Genomic DNA, 24,892 nt, shown 5'->3' on the forward strand with positions numbered 1-24,892 from the left:
AATAATTTTTTAAAAATCGCTAAATAAATAAAAAAAAAAATATTCCCTAATAAATTCATTTTTTGGGAATAAAAAAAAACAATAAAAGTACACATATTTAGTATCGCCACGTCCGTAACGACCCGCCCTATAAAACTGCCCCATTAGCTAACCCCTTTAGCAAACCCCTTAAAAAATAAAAGTAAAAAACGAAGCAAAAAATAATGATTTATTATCATACCGCCCAACAAAAAGTGTAATAACGCGCAATCAAAAAGACGCATATAAATATCCATGGTACCGCTGAAAACGTCATCTTATCCTGCAAAAAACGAGCCACCATACAGTATCATCAGCAAAAAAATAAAGTTATAGCTCTCAGAATAAAGCGATGCAAAAATAATTATTTTTTATATAAAATTGTTTGCATTGCATAAAAGCGCCAAAACATAAAAGACCTAAATGAGGTATCGCTGTAACTGTACTGACCCGAAGAATAAAACCGCTTTATCAATTTTACCACAGGTGGAACGGTGTAAACGCACCCCCCAAAAGAAATTCATGAAACGCTGGTTTTTGTTCATTCTGCGTCCCAAAAATCGGAATAAAAAGCGATCAAAAGATGTCACGTGCTCGAAAATGATACCAATAAAAACGTCAACTCATCCCGCAAAAAATAAGACCTAACATGACGCAGTGGGTCAAAATATGGAAAAATTATAGCTCTCAATATGTGGTGATGCAAAAACTATTTTTACAATAAAAAGCATCTTTTAGCGTATGACAGCTGCCAAATATAAAAACCCGCCATAAATAGTAAATCAAACCCCCCGTTATTACCCCCTTAGTTAGGGAAAAATAATAAAATTAAAAGAAAATGTATTTATTTCCATTTTCCCGTTAGGGCTAGGGTTAGGGCTAGGGTTGAGATTAGGGTTAGGGGTGTGTTGGGGTTAGGGTTGGAGATAGAATTGGGGGGTTTCCACCGTTTGGGCACATCAGGTGCTCTCCAAACGCAACATGGCATCTGATCTCAATTCCAGCCAATTCTGCGTTGAAAAAGTCAAACGGCGCTCCTTCCCTTCCAAGCTCTGCAATGCGCCCAAACAGTGTTTTACCCCCACATATGGGGTATCAGCCTACTCAGGACAAATTGCAAAACAACTTTTGAGGTCCAATTCTCCTGTTACCCTTAGGAAAATAAAAAATTGGGGGCAAAAATATCATTTTTGTGGAAAAAAATGATTTTTTTATTTTCACGCCCAGGCGTTATAAACTTCTGTGAAGCACTTGGGGGTTCAAAGTGCTCACCACACATCTAGATAAGTTCCTTAGGGGGTCTAGTTTCCAAAATGGTGTCATTTGTTGGGGGTTTCCACTGTTTAGGTACATTACGGGCTCTCCAAATGCAACATGACACCCGCAGAGCATTCATCAAAGTCTGCATTCCAAAACGTCACTACTTCCCTTTCGAGCCCCGACGTGTGCCCATACAGTAGTTTTCTCCCTCATATGGGGTATCAGCGTACTCAGGACAAATTGGACAACAACTTTTGGGGTCCAATTTCTCCTGTTACCCTTGGGAAAATAAAAAAAATGGGGACTAAAAGATCATGTTCTCCCCGTGTTTGCGTGGGTTTCCTCCGGGTACTCCGGTTTCCTCCCACACTTCAAAGACATACTGATAGGGAATTTAGATTGTGAGCCCCCATCGGGGACAGTGATGAAAATGTGTGCAAACTGTAAAGCGCTGCGGAATATGTTAGCGCTATATAAAAAATAAAGATTATTATTATTATCATGTTTGTTGAAAAAATACGATTTTTTTATTTTCACGCTCGGTCGTTATAAACTTCTGTGAAGCACTGGGGGGTTCAAAGTGCTCACCATACATCTAGATAAGTTCCTTAGGGGGTCTAGTTTCCAATATGGTGTCATTTGTGGGGGGTTTCCACTGTTTTGGTACATCAGGGGTTTTCCAATCGCGACATGGTGTCCGATCTCAATTCCAGCCAAAAAAAGTCAAATGGCGCTGCTTCCCTTCTAAGCTCTGCCATGCGCCCAAATAGTCGTTTACACCCACATATGGGGTATCAGCGTACTCAGGACAAATTTCACAATAACTTTTAGGGTCCTGTTACCCTTGGGAAAATAAAAATTGGGGGTGAAAAGATCATTTTTGTGGAAAAAATATGATTTTTTAATTATACCGCTGTACGTTATAAACTTCTGTGAAGCCCTTGTGGGTTCAAAGTTCTCACCACATATCTAGACAAGTTCCTTGGGGGGTCTAGTTTCGAAAATGGGGTCACTTGGGGGTGTTTCCACTGCTTAGGTACATCAGGGGATCTCCAAATGTGACATGGCGTCCGAATTGACTTCCATCCATTTTGCATTGAAAAAGTCAAACGGCGCTCCTTCCCTTCTGAGCTCTGCCATGCGCCGAAACAGTGGTTCCCCCCACATATCAGGTACAGTGGGGCAAAAAAGTATTTAGTCAGTCAGCAATAGTGCAAGTTCCACCACTTAAAAAGATGAGAGGCGTCTGTAATTTACATCATAGGTAGACCTCAACTATGGGAGACAAACTGAGAAAAAAAAAATCCAGAAAATCACATTGTCTGTTTCTTTTTTCATTTTATTTGCATATTATGGTGGAAAATAAGTATTTGGTCAGAAACAAGCAATCAAGATTTCTGGCTCTCACAGACCTGTAACTTCTTCTTTAAGAGTCTCCTCTTTCCTCCACTCATTACCTGTAGTAATGGCACCTGTTTAAACTTGTTATCAGTATAAAAAGACACCTGTGCACACCCTCAAACAGTCTGACTCCAAACTCCACTATGGTGAAGACCAAAGAGCTGTCAAAGGACACCAGAATCAAAATTGTAGCCCTGCACCAGGCTGGGAAGACTGAATCTGCAATAGCCAACCAGCTTGGAGTGAAGAAATCAACTGTGGGAGCAATAATTAGAAAATGGAAGACATACAAGACCACTGATAATCTCCCTCGATCTGGTGCTCCACGCAAAATCCCACCCCGTGGGGTCAGAATGATCACAAGAACGGTGAGCAAAAATCCCAGAACCACGCGGGGGGACCTAGTGAATGAACTGCAGAGAGCTGGGACCAATGTAACAAGGCCTACCATAAGTAACACACTACGCCACCATGGAATCAGATCCTGCAGTGCCAGATGTGTCCCACTGCTTAAGCCTGTACATGTCCGGGCCCGTCTGAAGTTTGCTAGAGAGCATTTGGATGATCCAGAGGAGTTTTGGGAGAATGTCCTATGGTCTGATGAAACCAAACTGGAACTGTTTGGTAGAAACACAACTTGTCGTGTTTGGAGGAAAAAGAATACTGAGTTGCATCCATCAAACACCATACCTACTGTAAAGCATGGTGGTGGAAACATCATGCTTTGGGGCTGTTTCTCTGCAAAGGGGCCAGGACGACTGATCCGGGTACATGAAAGAATGAATGGGGCCATGTATCGTGAGATTTTGAGTGCAAACCTCCTTCTATCAGCAAGGGCATTGAAGATGAAACGTGGCTGGGTCTTTCAACATGACAATGATCCAAAGCACACCGCCAGGGCAACGAAGGAGTGGCTTCGTAAGAAGCATTTCAAGGTCCTGGAGTGGCCTAGCCAGTCTCCAGATCTCAACCCTATAGAAAACCTTTGGAGGGAGTTGAAAGTCCGTGTTGCCAAGCGAAAAGCCAAAAACATCACTGCTCTAGAGGAGATCTGCATGGAGGAATGGGCCAACATACCAACAACAGTGTGTGGCAACCTTGTGAAGACTTACAGAAAACGTTTGACCTCTGTCATTGCCAACAAAGGATATATCACAAAGTATTGAGATGAAATTTTGTTTCTGACCAAATACTTATTTTCCACCATAATATGCAAATAAAATGAAAAAAAAACAGACAATGTGATTTTCTGGATTTTTTTTTCTCAGTTTGTCTCCCATAGTTGAGGTCTACCTATGATGTAAATTACAGACGCCTCTCATCTTTTTAAGTGGTGGAACTTGCACTATTGCTGACTGACTAAATACTTTTTTGCCCCACTGTATCAGCATACTCAGGACAAATTGCACAATAACTTTTGCAGTCCAATTTCTCCTGTTACCCTTGGTAAAATAAAAAAAATTGAACCTGAAGTATTTTTTTGTGAAAAAAAGTTAAATGCTCATTTTTTTTAAATATTCAAAAAATTCCTGTGACGCACCTGAAGGGTTAATAAACTTCTTGAATGTGGTTTTGAGCACCTCAAGGGGTGCAGTTTTTGGAATGGTGTCACTTTTGGGTATTTTCTATCATATAGACCCCTCAAAGTGGCTTCAAATGTGATGTGGTCCGTAAAAATAAAATGGTGTTGCAAAAATGAGAAATCGCTGGTCAATTTTTAACCCTTATAACTTCCTAACAAAAAAAAATTTGGTTCCAAAATTCTGCTGATGTAAAGTAAACATGTGGGAAATGTTACTTATTAAGTTTTTTGTGTGCCGTATCTCTGTGATTTAAGGGCATAAAAATTCAAAGTTGGAAAATTGCGAAATGTTAAAAATTTTCGCCAAATTTCCGTTTTTTTCACAAATAAACGCAAGTTATTTGAATGAAATTTTACCACTAACATGAAGTACAATATGTCACGAGAAAGCAGTGTCAGAATCACCAGGATCCATGGAAGCGTTTCAGAGTTATTACCTCATAAAGGGACAGTGGTCAGAATTGTAAAAATTGGCCTGGTCATGAACGTGCAAACCACCCTTGGGGGTTAAGGGGATAAATCCTCCATCCCCAGTCTAAATATCCCCTCACACATTAAATCCCCCAAATTCCACTCCAAATATCCCCCACATATTAAATCCCCCCACCCCACTCCAAATCTCCCCACACACATGAAAACCCTATCCCTGCTGCAAATCTCCCCACACACATAAAAATTTTATCCCCACACCAAATCTCCCCACATACATTAAATCCCCAATCCCTACTCCAATTCTCCCCAAACACATTAAATCCCCCCATCCCCACTCCAAATCTTCCCAAACACATTAATTCCCCCTCCCTCAGTGCACTTAATCTTCGGTGTCTTCAGTTCCACTGGAGCATTTGCCACCAATGTCCGCCTCTGCAGCGCGGGTGAGTGATGTCAGCAGCATGATCTGATCACGCTGCTGGCATCGCTCTGACTTGGTGGTCATAGCTTCAATTGTACTCTGTACTTCTCTGTGCAGGCTGTGAGCTTGACAGCAGGTACAGAGAACGGACAACTCCCAGTCCTGGGGAGACACTGGGAACCGCCGCATTAGGCGGCCCGACTTCGCCCCTCTGCCGGCTGCGCCCGGGGCTCATGCCCCCCCTCCCCCAGATATGCCTCTGGTGAATTCCATGAATTCAAATTCTGCTGATCCACAGGTGAGCTGTAGAAAAATCTGAGTCACTAGAATTTAATTACAAATTTTTATTTGAAATAAAATCTGCCTCAAAGGGGTTGTCCAGGATTGATATATTGATGGCCTATCTATCACCTTGTGGTGGCTGTTCACTGTGTGGTAGTTGTTCCTGGGTATTGCAGCTCAGCTCTTGTTGAAGTAAATGGGAGCTGAGCTGCTGTACCACAGAACAACCACTACACAGTGTAAGGAAACCCGACTGCTCCAGCTACATACAGTGCATACTGCCTGCTGCAGGTGGAACTGATAATAGCTGATCGGTGGGTGTGCTGGGCATAGGATCCCCACTGATCTGTTACTGCTGACCTATTCTAAGGATACATCATCAATGTCAGTCCTCATCATCCCCTTCAGAATTTGCATTGCAAGTCAATTAACGTGCAGATCAATCTGCAGCTTACTGTTGAGATTCTTCACAATCTTTTTCACGTCAGCTACTGTGTGCAATTCTGCACAGAAAATCTGCAGCATTTCTGTCCTATGTAAACTTACAGTTAAAAAAAAAAAATTCAGGGAGAGGTCTTCTTTATTTAAATTGAGTACCTTCTCGAATTGTTGCTGCCCGGCTGATTCAGGAAATATTTTTCTTTTTCATCTGTGCCCCTCTGTTCCAAAGTTATGCCCCTCTGTTCCAAAGTTATGCCCCCAGTAGTGCAAAATTTCACTTCAACCAACTGAGCGTGCATAGCAGAATTTATCTGTAGGCGTGGTCATGTTTTCATTAACCAACCTCAGAGGAGATAAAGCACACGCCCACAAAGAAGTTTAGTGGTACACGCCCAGTTCGTTAAAGGGAAAATTTTACAGCATTATTAACGGACGGCATAACTTTGGAATGGAGGGGCACATAAAAAAAAATCTGTTCCAAAATCAGTGGGGCAGCGGCAATTAGAGGAGGTACTCTGTTTTAGTTTTGTAAAATCCAGTGAGAGGTCCCCTTAAAATTTTTTTGATGAGAAAATAGATCCATTGCATCCATTATAAATAATGTAATAAAGCAGAAATACCAGAAATATGTCACCCAGGGGCAAATACAGGATCAGGAGCACGTCCTATTGTGCATGCAGAGGTAGCAATTGCCACTGGGCCCTGGTACATGAGAAGGAATAATAACAAGACACCATTATTATTATTGACACTTGTTCATGGAGCCAGAGCTTGCCCATGGTGTTACTGAATGAAGTGTCATTTTAGAATAAGAGTTTGACCCTTGTGAATAATGATAAGGGTTAGAAGGAGCATCGATGTAGGTTATATTGGAGAGGAATGATCATGGTACTCAGCTCTGGGAAGGAAACATGCTGATATCTATGTTGTCCTTGCTGTTATTAGCATCAAGAGTGTAAAATAAATGTTTAGGAGAAGGGAGTGAATGGGGTTAATATGATCCCAAGTAATGGCTGACGGGATACCCTTGTAAACATTGTTGTTGGATGGGTGCCCAGTGACTGTTTTTAATTAGTTGATCCACATTTCATATTGTAGCCAGCATGCTGTGTAACTGTTCTCGCTTTCTGTCACTCCCTCATCCGTCCTCTCGCACTCTCCCTCTTTTTTTTTTCTTCCTTTGCTCTAATAAAGTCAGAGTGTCATTCAGTCCAAGTCTCTATTCTCCCATATTAGGAGAGTCTAACACCACCAGACCCCCTAAAGGAGCCCATACCCAGATCCCCATATCGCTCTCCCCCCTTTACCACCACAATCTCTCCCTCCTTTCTCCTTCTACGTGAGAGGCAGGAGGAGTTCAGGAAGAACATAATCTCTGCAAAAAAAAACCAACACAGCCCCCAAGAAGAAAACTAAACCCCACTCCCTGAGGCCCCCTCTCTCCCCAAGAGCTAGCAATCTACCGGGGCCTCTGGGAGTGAGAGATCACAATGGAGGGGAAACTAATTCTTCTTTCTGTGTCTCTTTGCTGCTTGGGGTGGATGCCAGCCTCCGGACAGGTGGAGAAGGTCCGAGTGATGTTCACCCCTATGATATGTCGTGTGCACTGCGTGAACAACCGGTGCACTAACGTGTGCGAGAAAGGGAACATGACCACCGTCTACAGCGATGAAGTCTCCAGGAACAACGGAGAACATGGATTTCGAGCCTGTGAGTAGGATTTCAGTTATTATATCACTATGCTGTAGCACTGTGCCTATCGGTTACTATGTAGACACTACCTTTATACAATGTCTATGTCATTATTGCTATGGACAGAATATGTATAATATGTCTATGGGCTCGGATATAATGTACAAGCAGCAATATTAGATCACATAAAGGAGTATCAAGCATTTTACCCGTTTGCCGAAACATTCATCAACTTTAAGAGTGAGTAGTTTTACTCCATGGGAGGAGGTTGCCTACATTGAAGGGGGTCGCCACAAAGGGAGCACATTTATCCAAATGGTACAAGCAGAATTATAAATTTGGTGCAATTCACTAGACCTGTTCAGGCTCATGCAGACGTCCATGAAACTCGAACCGAGCACAAACTGCAATGCACATACCCAAACTCGACAGCACGTGCTCCGACTGAGTTTTAAGGATGTCTGTATGAGCTCTTAGACACTTTTCTTCCTGGCACCTCATGGTAGCAATGCATTTACACTAATATTAGAAGCCAAAAAATTGCACATATTTCTAAAAGATTTGGAACATTTGACAACTTTTTTTTTTTAATCTGGCAATTTTCCCAGATTTTAAGAACGGTACAAAAAATGTTCAAAATAAAGATTCATGGGACCCTGGTCCAATTGGCATGTTGGCAGTCTGTGGCTGTTGCACCAGAGTGCTGCAAACCTCTTACTTCTTGCAGCATCGCCAGCGCCTCTTCTGATTAGTAAGCCAATAAGGTGAGACATCAGGCATGCTGTAGGTAGTAGGAGGTTCGCAAAGCTCTGTATGGCCACAGAGCCCCTTAGTGGCCACTGGGCCGGGGTCTTGTCAATCTTTTTGCTCCACTCTAATAATCTCATTAGCAGTTGTCTCCACTTCTTTCTGAACTTCCTCCTCTTTCCTGTGATGGATGTCCATAAAAATTAATTGGCTAAACCATCCTCCTTCTCTGCATCAACCACAATGGAGTAGGAGACTGGCTTAGGTATTGAACAGAGGCTGACAGACAGCCCCTACAACAACATAACAGTTAAACAAACTGCAGCCGAAACTGCAAAAAAACTGCTCTCAGTAGAGATAGGTGTCTTAGAAGAAAGATGTCTGCCAACATGATCAGTACTTTATCTGACATATCGCTGGTTCTGAGACATTTCCATTGATCCGTGTGAATACTATCACCAGCTCTGTTTATTATCTGCCGTTTTATAACTTTTGTTATTAAGCATTAATGTCCCTTTAAATTCCTGCCTAAAAGGATATCCCTTGTCCTTGCTAAAACATCCTTTCAGGAATTCAGGATGGGAATACACTCAGCAGAGCAGCAGGCAGACTCATATGTAAGAGGATTCGTGTAGTGTAGCGGTATGATGTCATACAGGATGTTTCATGAGCGGTTGTATAGGATAATGGATGTGAAATAAACAAGTCATTGGTAGAATAAAAGGTTTCATTTTGGATTGACAATCCCACAATAAACAGCTTTCATATAAATGAGCATGTCGAAACCAGTCATATTTTGGAAGGCATTTGGAAAAAGTATGGGACTACTTATCTAAGGAGGTCACTCTCAGTGCACAAGTGCTCAGTAGTCGACTAGTGGATCCTGCAAAAATAGTGTATACTGCTCTCCATGGTATACTGATTTACTGTGAGAGTCCATAATAGAGCTACACAACTGGGTAGGCACAGTTGTACTTTTGAGACTTATGTTCAGCAGTGAATGTGCAGTGTTCCACGGCAAAGTCCAAATGAACAACAAAAGGACACTATTGAAAGGTTTACTTCAGGTTTGAGGTTCCTGATACAGTAAGAGGCACCAGTAGGAACACCCAATAAAATTCCAGAAAATACAAGAGTCAGGAATGGTGAAAATATGGGACTTTCTAGAGATGTCTTGACATGGAGTATGCCATTAAAGAAGCACTACTCCCATCAGAGTTTTTATCCTCTCATCATATTGCAGTCATATTATAAAGCACTGTGTACTTACAATTGCTCAATTTGCCTTTCTACACATCAAATTCTTCTCTGTTCTCTGCTCTGTATAGAAACAGTAAGTCTCTGGTCCCTGCATTTTTAATTCCCCTCTTCAACTCCTGAGATTCATGAGACTTTTGCAGTGACTCATGACTCGTATGGGGAAAATTGACCTCCTGTTTCTACATAGAGCTTAAAAGGATTCAGTTTGTCAGTTATTAATCATGTGATGTCATTGACCGAATGGAAAACAGAAGAATTATCTGGGGTAGAAAGGCAAAATGAGCAATTGTAAGTACACAGTGCTATATAATATGATGACGGCAATATATTAAGAGGATAAGAACTTTGATGGGATTGCTCCTTTAAAGGTCTCATATCTGTTTTGTTAGACGAGTCCCCAAATAAAAATGTACACAACCTATCTCAAAACAGAATCCCAACTGATCAGTTCCAATCTTGGTGAAACTGGTGGCAGCAAGCGTTCAATTCTGCAGCGCTACCACAGGTGAAATGAACCATTACACAATCCTCTCACTGACGTTAATGGGATGTATTTGTGATATGCAGACATGGTGAGTCCTCCAGAGCTAGACATATTCTTTGTAGCCAATCTCCACTCCTTTAAAGGGGTTGTCCAATACGTTTATATTCATGACCTATCGTTAGGATAGATTATTAATATCAAATTGGTGGGTGTGCAACACTCGGCGCCCCCAAAGATCAACTGTTCCTGGTGGCGCTGTCCGGATGTGCTCAGTTGAGGAGCAAAACAGCATAGCTCCATCAACTGTATAGTGGCCACAGCTAGGTACTGCAGATCCTCTTCTATTCATTTGAACAGGGGCAGATGTGCAGTACAAGCCTCACACTGTGCCATGCAGCTCCGCAACTGATCACATCAACCCAGCACCTGAAAAACGCTGTTCGGTGAGGGTGCCAGGTGTCGCACCCCCACCAATCTGGTATTGATAACCTATCCTAAGGACAGGCTATCAATATAAAAGTAGTGAACAACCCCTTTAAGTTTTAGGATTGCCAGTCCACCAGGTTGCCACATTAAAGGAACTACATTTTAATGATCCACATGAAGATATGTTTTCTGTATAAATATAAATACTGGAGCTTAACCCCACATAAAAGAGTGTTCCATGTATTGGATAATAAAAAGCAAAAAACACAAATATCCTGAACTAAAAAGTAAAAATATACTGCAAATAATGCATAAAGGTAGCAATAATAATAAGGGTATTTAGTAAACATAATTTTGATCAAAATAATGCACAAGCCATCCCGCCACGTCACGGCAACCCTTGTGGGACAGTCCCTACTCTAGTATTTAAAACCTTTTCACTTGCCAAGTGATGTGAATGTGAATAAGGATCGAGCGGCTGAACCACTAGTAACAGCTTAGGCCAGACTGGATGGCTTTCCCAGCTCAGAAAAAGGGCGGTCACACCCATGTATGCACTGAATGCACAATGAAATGAATAAAAAAACAAATCTGAACTGAGAAAGTAAGTTAATGTGTATGCACAATGTAAGTGCATATTAACACATGACCATTAACCAGAGAAAACAAAAAGCAAAAAACACAAATATCCTGAACTAAAAAGTAAAAATATACTGCAAATAATGCATAAAGGTAGTAATAATAATAAGGGTATTTAGTAAACATAATTTTGATCAAAATAATGTACAAGCCATCCCGCCACGTCACGGCAACCCTTGTGGGACAGTCCCTACTCTAGTATTTAAAACCTTTTCACTTGCCAAGTGACGTGTTTTTTATGTATTGGATAATGTGGAGGATCAACGGGTGATCGATAGATATTTATTTATACAATTGGCAGCTTTCTGCTTTGTATAGTAATGATAAATGTGTTTTGATAATAGTATTTGGTGTGCATCTGCTATTTTGCACTACCGGCTCAATTTACTATTGCATTTGTACCTATTTTTTGTAGATTTTTGTCAGCGCTTTGCTTTTTTTATTGTTCACATTTTTAAAGTCAATTTTTTCATGCGTTCATACTTTTTTTTTTTTTCTTCAGTTTGCCACTGTGGATGGAATTGTTGCCTCAGTTATTGTGCTTTAGTGGTTCAGTATATACGGTTTTACTGCTGTGTCTGAATTGTGCCTCTGATTCACCTATAGACACCTTGGAGAAGGAAGGGGTCTCTGTAGGACTATCTGCTTATCGGAAGTCCCACTTCTAGTATTAGATGATACCCCCACCATTCACAACAACGGGGATGGCCAAAGTCCCCTGTGTGAATGGAGCAGTAGTGAGCATGTGCAACCACCACTCCTATAGACAGTGCCCGCACATGCTCACTTCAAGAGGACTTTGGGAATCTGGTTTGGTGGGGTTAACAGTAGTCGAACCCCTAGAATGGATATGTGATAAACGTTTACTTTGGGGGGTCCTACGATTATTCTTTATGCCCTGCTTTTATAGAATTATTATTAGAGCCAGTGTAATTGGTTAATACTCGATCCATGGATCATAATTGAATGTTGCGTTGTTACGCTCTACCATGAAGTGGCCAGATGTTTCATATTTGGCTGTTAAACAAATGTCTTCCAGGGGGGTTGTACAACATTTGTCTTTAATGTAAGTACCATTCCTCCGTTGTATGAAAATTGACATCTGTTATCCTGCATTACTGATATCACACCATCCTTTGCGACGTCTGATCTAATTACATACTTCACTATGATACCAAACAGAGCTAAAATCAGCAGAACAATTGTAAATGTCCCATTTGAAGTCATGAAATTCTAGCTATCGAAATGTAATGCAAATGCATAAAATGAAATTTATATTTATATGAATGTTGACTTTTAGATAAGATAGTGTACAGTTACATTTAGTATTAGAAAACTGGAAAAGTCAACGGAGGCACTGAAATGTCAGCCATTGTCTCAGAACCAAAACAGTCTGGTGGGCAATGTAGGGTTATCCCACTAGCAAGCCAAGTTTTAGACAAAAATTAGCCCTGGGCAACAATTAAAAGTGGGGCCCCAAATGCTAACACATTGCACCATCACACCGAAACATTTACACAAGCAGTTTTCAGACTGTTAAAAGAGCGACGATCGGCGCTTATTTACACAGGCTGACAAAGAATGATGGTGGCCGAATGGTCACTAATAGATTGTTCTGTTCCCATGCAGTATCATGTTATCAGCAGCACATTACCAGTGTACGCTGGGTGTGCTGCTGAGAATGATGATTTTTATCCAGGCATAACTGATTCGATCACGCAAAGAATGAGCGTTTTCATTAGTTTGATGACTGCTGACATGTTTACACCTATGGTACACACACTTTATATTACATACACACAGTCCATGCGACACACACACACACACACTATATATTAGACACACACAGACACTCTCCATGCTACACACACTATATACAGCTATGGCAGAAATTAAGAGACCACTGCACAGTTTTCTAAAAATCAGCTTCTCTGACAGCCATCCATTCCAGTGTCAGTTGAATTCCAACCAGAGTACACCTCATTCTACTTAATGTGCTTCTGATTAGGTGATCACCTGAACCAAATCTTATTTAACGAAGGAAAGTATAAAAAAAAAACCCTGCTGTGGTGTTCACAATCCTCTTGCAATAGGACAAGCTGGATGGCAAAACAAGTGCTAGTAATATCCCAAAGTAATAGGAATGAAAAAATAACTTTTAACCATGCCAAAGGAGTTGAAAAGAATAGTCTTGAGTGAGGAAAAGAAGGGCTCAATTCTGGCTTTACTAGCAGAGGGATACAGTGAACGTCATGTTGCCTCCATCCTTAAAATTTCTAAGATGGCAGTCCATTACAACAAGGTCAAGCAGCAGATATTGGGAACAACAAAGCTACAGACCGGCAGAGGGCAAAAACGACTATCCACTGAGCAGCATGGCTGTCATCTTATTCGAATGTCACTCAGCAACCACAGGATGACATCAAGTGACCTACAAAAGGAATGGCAAATGGCAGCTGGGGTGACGTGCACGGCAACAACAGTTTGTAACATGCTTCTAGAGTCAGGGCTCAAGTCATGTAAAGGTAGAAAAAAGTCTTTCATCAATGAGAAGCAAAGGAGAGCCAGGCTGAAGTTTTCCTAAGACCATAACAATTGGACCACAGAGGACTAGAGTAAGGTAATCTTCTCTGATGAGTGTAACAACCCTGCTGGCATCGCTGCAAGGCCTCCCATCCCCCACACACCAACTTACTCACTGTTCCAGGTCATGCCGTGATTTCTGTCTGCTGCCAGCCCCATGCTTCCTGTCTGCTCTGTGCATGTTTCGTGGCTATGTGCAGAACTCTCCGGTTCTTATGGAATCAAGGTGCACCTGTCTAATCTGTCCCTGACCAATTACCAAGAGCCCTGTAGTATTTAGGGCAGCTCCACACTGTGGATCTTGCCTGTGCAAAGTTAGTTTCTTGCTGCTGAGTAAGCCAGGCCCTGTCCTGTGCTCTGTGCTCTTGTGGCTCTGCTTATGCTCCGCACTCTTGTGGCTCTGCCTGTGCTGCTCCGTACTCTTGTTGCTCTGCTTATGCGCCGCACTCTTGCGGATCTGCCTGCTCAGAACTCTTGTGACTCCGCCTGTGCTCCGTACTCTTGCAGCTCTGCTTATGCTCTTCACTCTTGCGACTCTGCCTGCTCGGTTCTCTTGTGACCCTGCCTGGGCTCCGTACTCTTGCGGCTCTGCTTATGCTCCTCACTCTTGCGGCTCTGCTTGCTCAGTACCCTTGTGACTCTGCCTGTGCTCCGCACTCTTGCGGTTCTGCCTGTGCCCCACTTCCTCTGCAGCGGAACCTCTTGTTGCAAACTTCAGCTCTTCTCCGCAGCCTTGCGGTTCTCCTCCTGTGTGAACAGGTCCAAACCTGTTCCTTCATGCTCCTTTTCTTACTGCCTTTACCAGTACCTGCATTTGCTGTGTGAACAGGTCTCTACCTGTTCCTCCATACACCATTCCTTCCTGTCTGTATCAGTACCTGCACCCGCTGTGTGAACAGGACCCTACCTATTCCACACACCACTCCTTCCTGCCCTGTGTCTCAGCCATGCATGCCTGCCCTGTGTCTCAGCCGTACCAGCATGCCCTGTGTCTCAGCCATGCCAGCCTGCCCTGTGTCTTAGCCGTGCAAGCCTGACCAGTGTCTCAGCTGTGCCCGCCTGCCAGTGTCTCAGCCGTGCCAACCTGCCAATGTCTCAGCCGTGCCCGCCCTCCAGTGTCTCTGCCATGTCTGTCTACTACTCATGCCTGTCGCCCGTACCATCTCCCCAAGTGGGATCAGCAGCGACAGCCAGACACCACCCTGGAGTGCGCACAAGCCTGACCTCACCATCAGAGGCTCTAGTGAAAAAAAAGGCAGCTGTCTTAGTTACGCCCCTTCCAGGGTAGTCTGGTTTGTGGCACAGTGGTGCCACAACCCCCTGGCTCACGTCCACCAGTCAGGGCGTGAGCGTAACAATGAGTCTAATTTTCAGCTTTGCCCAACACCTGGTCGTCTAATGGTTAGACGGAGACCTGGAGAGGCGTACAAGCCACAGTGTCTTGCAGCCACAGTCAAATTTGTTGGAGGATCGGTGATGATCTGGGGATGCTTCAGCAAGGCTGGAATTGGGCAGGTTACTCTTTGCGAAGGACGTATGAATCAAGCCGCATACAAGGTTATCCTGGAAAAACAGTTGATTCCTTCTGCTCAGGCAATGTTCCCCAACTCTGTTTTTTCCAGCAGAACAATGCGCCATGCCACACAGAAAGCTCAATCAATATCTGCATGAAGGATCACCGCATCAAATCCCTGTTATGGCCAGCCCAATCTCCAGACCCAAACCCCATTGAAAACCTCTGGAATGTAATCAAGAGGAAGATGAATAGTCACAAACCATCAAAGAACTGCTTAAATTTTTGTACCAGGAGTGGCATAAGATCACCCAAAAGCAGTGTGAAAGACTGGCGGAAAGCATGCCAAGATGCATGAAAGCTGTGATTAAAAATGATGTTTTTTCAACAAAATATTGATTTCTAAACTGTTCCTGAGTTAAAACATTAGTATTAATTTTTGCCAGAGCTTTTTCTTGCATACACACTCCATGCTACACACACCATATATTACATATACATACAGTCATGGCCAAAAGTATTGACACCCCTGCAATTCTGTCAGATAATACTCAGTTTCTTCCTGAAAATGATTGCAAACACAAATTCTTTGGAATTATTATCTTCATTTAATTTGTCTTAAATGAAAAAACACAAAAAGAATTGTCCTAAAGCCAAATTGGATATAATTCCACACCAAACATAAAAAAGAGGGTGGACAAAAGTATTTGCACTGTGCGAAAAATCATGTGATGCTTCTCTAATTTGTGTAATTAACAGCACCTGTAACTTACCTGTGGCACCTAACAGGTGTTGGCAATAACTAAATCACACTTGCAGCCAGTTGACATGGATTAAAGTTGACTCAACCTCTGTCCTGTGTCCTTGTGTGTACCACATTGAGCATGGAGAAAAGAAAGAAGACCAAAGAACTGTCTGAGGACTTGAGAAACCAAATTGTGAGGAAGCATGAGCAATCTCAAGGCTACAAGTCCATCTCCAAAGACCTGAATGTTCCTGTGTCTACCGTGCGCAGTGTCATCAAGAAGTTTAAAGCCCATGGCACTGTGGCTAACCTCCCTAGATGTGGACGGAAAAGAAAAATTGACAAGAGATTTCAACGCAAGATTGTGCGGATGTTGGATAAAGAACCTCCACTAACATCCAAACAAGTTCAAGCTGCCCTGCAGTCCGAGGGTACAACGGTGTCAACCCGTACTATCCGTCGGCATCTGAATGAAAATGGACTGTATGGTAGGAGACCAAGGAAGACTCCACTTCTTACCCCGAGACATAAAAAAGCTAGGCTGGAGTTTGCCAAAACTTACCTGAAAAAGCCTAAAACATTTTGGAAGAATGTTCTTTGGTCAGATGAGACAAAAGTAGAGCTTTTAGGGCAAAAGCATCAACATAGAGTTTACAGGAGAAAAAAGAGGCATTCAAAGAAAAGTACACGGTCCCTACAGTCAAACATGGCGGAGGTTCCCTGATGTTTTGGGGCTGCTTTGCTGCCTCTGGCACTGGACTGCTTGACCGTGTGCATGGCATTATGAAGTCAGAAGACTACCAACAAATTTTGCAGCATAATTTAGGGCCCAGTGTGAGAAAGCTGGGTCTACCTCAGAGGTCATGGGTCTTCCAGCAGGACAATAACCCAAAACACACTTCAAAAAGCACTAGAAAATGGTTTGAGAGAAAGCACTGGAGACTTCTAAGGTGGCCAGCAATGAGTCCAGACCTGAATCCCATAGAACACCTGTGGAGAGATCTAAAAATGGCACTTTGGAGAAGGCACCCTTCAAATATCAGGGACCTGGAGTAGTTTGCCAAAGAAGAATGGTCTAAAATTCCAGCAGAGCATTGTAAGAAACTCATTGATGGTTACCGGAAGCGGTTGGTCGCAGTTATTTTGGCTAAAGGTTGTGCAACCAAGTATTAGGCTGAGGGTGCCAATACTTTTGTCCGGCCCATTTTTGGAGTTTTGTGTGAAATGATCAATGTTTTGCTTTTTGCTTCATTCTCTTTTGTGTTTTTTCATTTAAGACAAATTAAATGAAGATAATAATACCAAAGAATTTGTGTTTGCAATCATTTTCAGGAAGAAACTGAATATTATCTGACAGAATTTCAGGGGTGTCAATACTTTTGGCCATGACTGTACTCCATGCAACACACTATATATTATATACACACACTCCATGTTACACACACCATATATTACATACACACATTCCATGCTACACACACTATGTCCACAGCATTTCCACAGCATTGCCGCAACTCCCTGCTGTGGGTAAAACATATGCGGAATTTGCATGCATTTTCCCACAAAACACAAGCGTTTTGCAAGCATTTTTAGCTTGCAGAATACTTGCGCTTTTTAAAGAGATTTGAAGCATCGCTTGGAAAAGTGATTGACAGGTTGGTCACACTTGTCAAGCATAGTGCTTGACAAGTGTGACCAACGTTTTACTATTGATGCTGCCTATGCAGCATCAATAGTAAAAGATAGAATGTTAAAAATAATTAAAAAAATAAAAAATAGGGATATACTCACCTTCTGTCGGCCCCCGGAGCCCTCCCGGTCGTCATTGTCGCTGGCGGCAAGTTCTGTTCCCAGGGATGCCTTGCGACAATGACCTCTGATGACGTAACAGTCTCGCAAGGCCACTACATCATCAGAGGTCATTGTTGCAAGGCTATCCCTCGGAACAGAACTTGCTGCCAGCGACAAATACGACCGGGACGGCTCCGGGGGCCGACAGAAGGTGAGTATATCCCTATTTTTTATTTCTTTTTTTTTTTTTTTTTTTTACAGGGACAGTCTTCTCTCCTCCAGACCCTGGGTACCATCCGCACATGAAGCGCTCACTTTACGCATGGTGGGTATAGCCACATGCGTAAAGTGAACATTTCAAAGCAATCCTATGGTGGCCACGATTCCGCAGAAATAATGGACATGCTGCGGATTTTACCGCTATGCGATTCCACAGCGGCAAAATCCGCAGCATTGACACAGCAACTACGGAATCCCATAGGATTGCATGGTGATGCGTTTTTTAAGTGTTTCCGCGGCTGCAAAAACGCGGTGGAAAAGCTAAAAAAAACGCAACGTGGGCACACAGCCAAATAGTGGATGTAGTTCCAGGAAGATCAACAGAGACTCAAACACCCCTAGGAGGCACTGATAAGAGCTGCAATAGACAAGATCTCGACTACACCCATGGAGCCTGATGAAGTCCTCAAGGCGCAGCAGTGCTCTCTTGTGGGTATCCAGGATGAGCAATATTACGGTACTTTTTCCCTATTTTCCATCCATCAAGCACTCTTTGTTCTCTATATAGCTATACAGCATTATTACACACATTGCATGTTGTACACACACACACTTACACACAGTAGGCTCTCTCCTCTTTAGTTCCTCCAGACTCCCATAGGGTGAGGACCTTTGGTCTCATGACCATGATGTCACCAACAGTCCTTCAACAATTTTAACTCCCAAAACAGCACTGTCAATGGTATTTTCATTGGAGTTTCTGGCTTGTAAAGGCTGGGAACCCTTTTGGGGACTTGAGCCCTACATAATTGCCTTGTTCCTTTTACCCCCTTGACTCAGGTGCTATAGATTTAGCATTCTAAATCTAAAAGTTTTCTTGGTATTCACTCTTAACTCCCAAAGGAAAAGTTGGTCTTGTTTAAATGAGAATCTCCAGGTTGCAGTGCCCAAAATGATTGCTGACTGGTGGTAGTAGACAGCTTAGTAAGGACAAGAAACCGTATAGTCATGTAGAACAGTTCAGATAGCACATACCTCGGGAAATTACAACAGTATTGTCCATAAAGAACCAGAACTACTATAGGAATCAGGTGTGATGGCCAGAGATCAGGACAGGAGCATCGGTAGGAGTAAGCTGAATTAAAACCAGAAGATACCAGTTTTATATAGAAGAGGTTATCTAATAGACGAGGTCAAGAGCAAAATGGGGCTCCTATATCATCAGAACGTCAAAAATCTGTGATGGGCAGAAGTGCCATGTAAACTGAACCAGCACCTTCCAACCACTCACTGATGAGGTGTCTGACAGCAGATCACATCAGTGGAGCACGTTGTGGTGAGTATGTCAAGTAGAGGAACAAAAAAAAGGTACTTTAAAAAAAATCATTGTAAATCCCAAACAGATGATTGTTTATCAGGATCTTTAATTCATCGTATTGCAGATGGGACTATGAAGATGGATTAAAGAGTATTCTGGTTACCAGTAAGGTGAGCAGCAGTACCCCAAGTCAGGCAGCAGCTGCAAAAGCAGACAAGATTTTAAGGGGGTATGAAAAGAGAGAGAAAATTATGTGATAAATATGTATTATTATACTCCTCTATAAATCAGTTGTAAGGCCACATCTTGAATATGGGATCCAGTTTTAGGTTTCAGATTTTAAAAAGGATATCTGGAAATTAGAGTCCGTTCAAAGGCAGCAACTAAATTATTAAATGGGATGGATGATGGGAAGTTGGAAAAGTTGGGCTTCTGTGGCTTATATAAAAAAAGGGCTCAGAGGTGATCTCACTTATTTGGATAATTACCTGTGTGGTCAATGCAAAGGACAGGCACATGACTTATTCTTTCCAAAGACCTTGCAAAGGACCATAGGGCATACATTATGCGAGGAGGAAAAGTGATATAGAAAGGGTTCTTTACAGTTAGAGCAGTCAGTCTGTGGAACGAAAACCTTTTAAAAAAGGGCAGGTTGTTTTTTTTAAAAAACAAATGCAGTGTGGGTTCTACATAATCTAGCGATAGAGAAGAGTTGAACTTGATGGACCTTCAAGGCACAAATTGGTGCAAATCACTAATAAAGAGATGAGATCTAACGGGTTTAAAAATAGTGTCAATATCCTAGTGTGTAATTTTTTGATTTTGTACTGGACAACTCGCTTTCATTAAAGAGGTCCATCAACGAGGAGGTGATTGAGAGGCATCAGATTTTGAAGGACTTTCCAGCTGAATCAGCTTTTCTTGCTGGGGAGGTGGGTGATTCATCTTCATGGTGCGATATATTAGCAAACTAGGTCCCTCCCAAACAGAAAAAGTCTCTTTCTAGCAGCTTTGGCTAATAAAGGGTGTCCCAAGTAGAGTGTATGTCTTTATTATATCCATATGTCGTAATAAGACATATGTGAGCCAGACCAACTCTTTTTTTTTTCTAAGAAGTAAGGTGTATGAAGTTCTTTCAGAACTTTTATGACTGCAATATTTTCATGAAAGATTACCTACTCCACTTAATTAGGAAAGTGTAGCGAACTTTGAGGAAGAAGGACATCTAAGGGAGTCTTATAATTAAGGGTCAAGAACATTACAGCTGAGTTTTTGAGGGTGCAGGGGTAACAGTTGCACATGTGCACAAATATTTTTGGATATCCCAGTGATCTCTCTCCAAGAAGGCACCAGTTTTACAAATGGCTTTGTATTGGCACCAGGAGCAATGGGGACATAATTAAGCTCCTCAAAAACAGTGTGAGGTGTTTCTTTCCCCTTATGGTACTCACAAAGCCAGGAAAAAGGGAGTGAAGTATCACAACTCCTTAAAAAAAACTTTTCTATTTTCCAGTTATTCTGTTTTTGAAGAAAGAGTTGATTAAAACGCACACGAAGGTTGAGCCCTTGTGTCATTCTATCTGCCAAGTTTCAGTCAATTTTAGAGAATCTCTGCCAACACTACCTAAAAGGCTGTACTGTAAAGAAAAAAATAGTTCAATTCTTGTGTGAGGCCTTATTGTTTTCTTCGTAGTCCTGAAATGGCTTCCGGGATCTATCATTGATGAAAATTGGCAGTCTCCAGAGTTTCAGCTATTTTTTATTATCTTGAGGTGATGATTCTTACCTAAGTTTTCTCTGATCATCAGAATGCCTCGAGAAGAAGGTTTCATAATGTCAATACCTGGACAGGTTCACTGATATATTTATAGAGGTCATGAAGGGTCGAAGGGAGAAGTCATGGAAGTATGTCTCTGGTCAGACAAAAATGATGGTAATAAAGACGGAACAAATTCTAGTTGGCTAGAAAAGACTGAGCTCAGCTGTACTGGATGCCATGTGAGAAGACAATCTCCAGGTTTCAAAGGAAATTCCATAGGAGTGAAGTTCACATCATTACAATAGGAATTAATACTTGGACTGGATCACGCCCCATCTTCAGACACATCAGACATGTATTATATGCATAGGTAAATAACTGGCTTGCAGGCGTTCTTCAAGCTGTTTGCAAGGAAATACAGTATTCACTTGCCACAAATTTTGAGTGGCAGATAAAATAGTGTGTAGTGTGAGTGGCATAAAGTTGGTATAAACCAATCTAATGGTATGTTCATGCCGAGATTTTTTCACAATGTCAAAAACTAGTTTTCTAGTAGTCCTAAACCCTGAAGCTTTTGTTAGAATATGGAGTAAGAACTTCCGCGAAAACAGCAGCAGAGTCACCAGCAAAGTGGCATCCGAAAAACAACCACGGCTTCCTCTGGGAAAATTTGGTGACTGCTTTGGCGTTTAAAGTACGCTCTGTGCACATAGCCTTGTAGAGTTTTTAGAAGAATTTTGCATTTCCTGAAAATCATGGCGCAATGCGAATAATTTGTGTAAGCATTCCTTAAAGGGGTTGTTCACAACTTAGACCTTATACCAGGATTTGTAATGCTGTAATGTTTGAAACGTGTTGTTTTTTTATGGAGGGTATTCACTTCAACCTTTTGCAAAGTATATATACTTTTTCACTTTTTTAATGGATTAAATAAAATTAGATTTTTTATATATATACTAGAAGCTAGATTATTTTCCTGTCTTGGACATTGCTACAACCCCCTCTCAATCAGCATGTTTGCTCCCAGTAACATAATCAATACTCAACTCTGGTGCCGGCGCCATTTCAGGGGTATCGGCACTTGCTCTTCCCTGGCTCACGTTATGTCACATGATCCCTGCACCTAATCAGAGCTGGTTTCACTCAATCTCCTTCGGACAAATCTGACATCAAGAGGAAGTCAGAGCTGTGGAGGTTCTCTCACCTTCTCTTCATGCCTGATACATCCAAAGGTGGCAGAATGACGTGATGCTGTCCTCAGGGGAGCGACTGCCGACTTCGCTGGAATGGCGCTGGCACCAGAGGTGAGTATACTGTAAGTGTACTTATTATATAGGGGGCAAAAAGCTGATTGAGATGGGGTTGTCTGAGTAGTGGTCAACCCCTTTAACAGCTTCATACATGTTGGACCCTGGAACGGCTGTACATTCACGTCCATGTGCACTAAGGAGTTAAAAGGGTTGTCCCATAAACAACATATATGTTAAACACATGATTTCTGGGTGGCCTACCTGTAATACCAGACACAGCCCATGGTCAAGAGTGGAGCTAAAGGGCGAAAAAAGTGATTAGAGAGCCTAAATAATTCTGCCATAGCCCTAATCACTTCAGACAGTACGACTGGATGTTTGTTTGCTCTCAGCTACATTATGATCTGTGGATTGATTCCCTAAAACTTTCTCTGTTGGGAATCCTTGTGCAGGTTCTCACCACCTCTTAAAAGGATGCTCTGAACTTGATCCAGGTGCACCTTAGAGATGGCATGGTCACCACTTTTGGTGGTATATCTCTTATATTTGAACTATCCTCATAGGACAGAGTCACACATAGGTGTACACCACCGTAGTAATTAGGATCAAAAAGAGAAAGAGAAAAGATATGTGCGACTAGAAAATAAACTTTTATTCTCTTTCTTAAAAAAAATTTTTTGGTATTAAAATCATAACATACATCATAGATGTATACTGGGTCATATATGGCCTACTAGTGCCCAGGATAGAAAGAAAAGTTTTTTGCTATAAAGGGACTACGACCATTGTCCCTTTAAATTACTGGTTGAAAAAATTTTCTATAAATTTAAATAAATGACAGGAAAGTTATATATCAATCATTCCATTGATTATATTCAATACACACTAGGATATTCCCCACTAGTATGAAATATATTAATTCATGTTTGTAAACTACTCAATATTCACACATTCCATATATGGGTCAATGTTGTGGTGCGTTTTGAATTTTGAGCAATCACAATGATATATTACTCCACACGATTTATCATGAAGTATGTCGCTATTAGATTGATAAGCATTACTCTTTAATCTTATTAATCATATGACCTTTATATTGCACCTCATTATATTGCAATTTGCCCGAGAAAAAATTATATTCCTATAGATACCTAAAGTGCGCCCTGAGTGCTGTGAAGCCAGTAACACTAGTATGCCCTGCAGTGACAATGTGTTACAAAGCTCCTAATGAATGGATCAGCACGTGTCAGCTCACACAGCCGCGTTGGCTTGATCTTCAGCCGGTATAACTTACAGCAGTGGTGGTAATAGTGTTTTACACGCCGTCCTGCAGTCTGAGCCTCATACAATGAATGGCAAGGTGAGCTATTGCCGGAGCTCAGGATCGCACGTGGTTTACCGCATGACTCCCGCGTCTCACAGTTCAGCGGTGTGTATAGCGCACTTCGTTATCTACACTAGCATCGGTGGCTAGTGATTATGAATGTGTAAAGCTCATATCTAACTGCCTGTCACAGCATCTATCTGGGGCATGTGTCCCTGACGCGCGTTTCTCCGGTATACCAGCTTTTTCTAAGGGCCACTGAGCAGTTTACAAACATTAATTAATATATTTCATACTAGTGGGAAATATCATAGTGTGTATTGAATATAATCAATGGAATGATTGATATATAACTTTCCTGTCATTTATTTAAATTTATAGGGAATTTTTTCGACCAATAATTTAAAGGGACAATGATCGTAATTAGAGTTGAGCGACTTTGGTCGGATCGGGTTTCATGAAACAAAATTTGTTTCAGATGAAACTGGTCCGACCAGGGCAAAAAAAGTCGGAGTTCGTCCGAAACCCGACCCCAATGCAAGCCATTGACTGGTGATATCCCCTGCAACCGCAATTGCTTGGCCACTGCGCAGACATCTGTTTTAGATAATTAAAACGGTAATTACTGTTTTTTTCACGTTTTGGGTGGGACAAGCAAGAGAAGGTGAGAGGATTAAAAACTGAAATCTCTCAATTCTCGAAATTAAAGCCATTTAGGGTGAAGGAGAAAATTTCTAATATCTACATGATCATCTTTTTTGCATTACTAAACTTTGTTACATCCCCACCACCTGCTCCCAACATATTCCAATCTCATGCTTCGTCCATAATCAAGGTCTCGAGTTTATTTTTGATGTCTGTGTGAAGTTTATTAACTGCAGAACTCATACTCTCCGAGCACGTAGAAAAAGACTTTCATGTTACCCACTTGTTAGCTGGATATGACACACGCCGTGTCCCTGTGGAATATCAGCAGTGTGAGCTCATAGTTGGAAAGGTACCACTCAGCCGCTCCGACACTGTGATGGGCTGGCCGCCAGCTATGTCTCCCTTCTGCCCTACACCATACACAACATGGGTTCCTCCCTTTTAGTCAATCAGATACATAACGTAACCTATAGGGAGGGTGCCTGCACATGGAAACCACACGCTGGGCGTCTCTGATTTTCCATGTGCTCACTTGCTCACTCAGTGGGCATTAATTTGGTGGAATGGGTGGAATGTCACAGTTGTAATGAAGTACAGGACCTCCTGGAGCATGTGTCTCTCTGCAGGAGGGGACCCTGCACTAAGGCCTGAGTTTTC

The 24,892-nt window shown here is 42.0% G+C and overlaps 1 protein-coding gene across 2 annotated transcripts in view; it reads left to right on the forward strand.

Annotated features, from left to right (window-relative positions):
* The first annotated feature begins 7,035 nt into the window (after window positions 1-7,035).
* Window positions 7,036-24,892, forward strand: part of LTBP4 (latent transforming growth factor beta binding protein 4) — a 190,878-nt gene continuing 173,021 nt past the window's right edge. The window contains exon 1 of one of the 2 annotated variants that reach the window (XM_073549306.1): window positions 7,036-7,547. In XM_073549306.1, the coding sequence (XP_073405407.1) occupies window positions 7,328-7,547 (220 nt within the window). In that variant the 5' untranslated portion in view covers window positions 7,036-7,327. The remainder of the gene's footprint in view (window positions 7,548-24,892) is intronic. The other variant, XM_073549307.1, reaches the window with a different exon arrangement.

The sequence above is a fragment of the Dendrobates tinctorius genome, unplaced genomic scaffold (assembly GCF_039654945.1).
Source record: "Dendrobates tinctorius isolate UK_male_01 unplaced genomic scaffold, ASM3965494v1 ptg000158l, whole genome shotgun sequence".
In the NCBI taxonomy this organism is placed as follows: domain Eukaryota; kingdom Metazoa; phylum Chordata; class Amphibia; order Anura; family Dendrobatidae; genus Dendrobates; species Dendrobates tinctorius.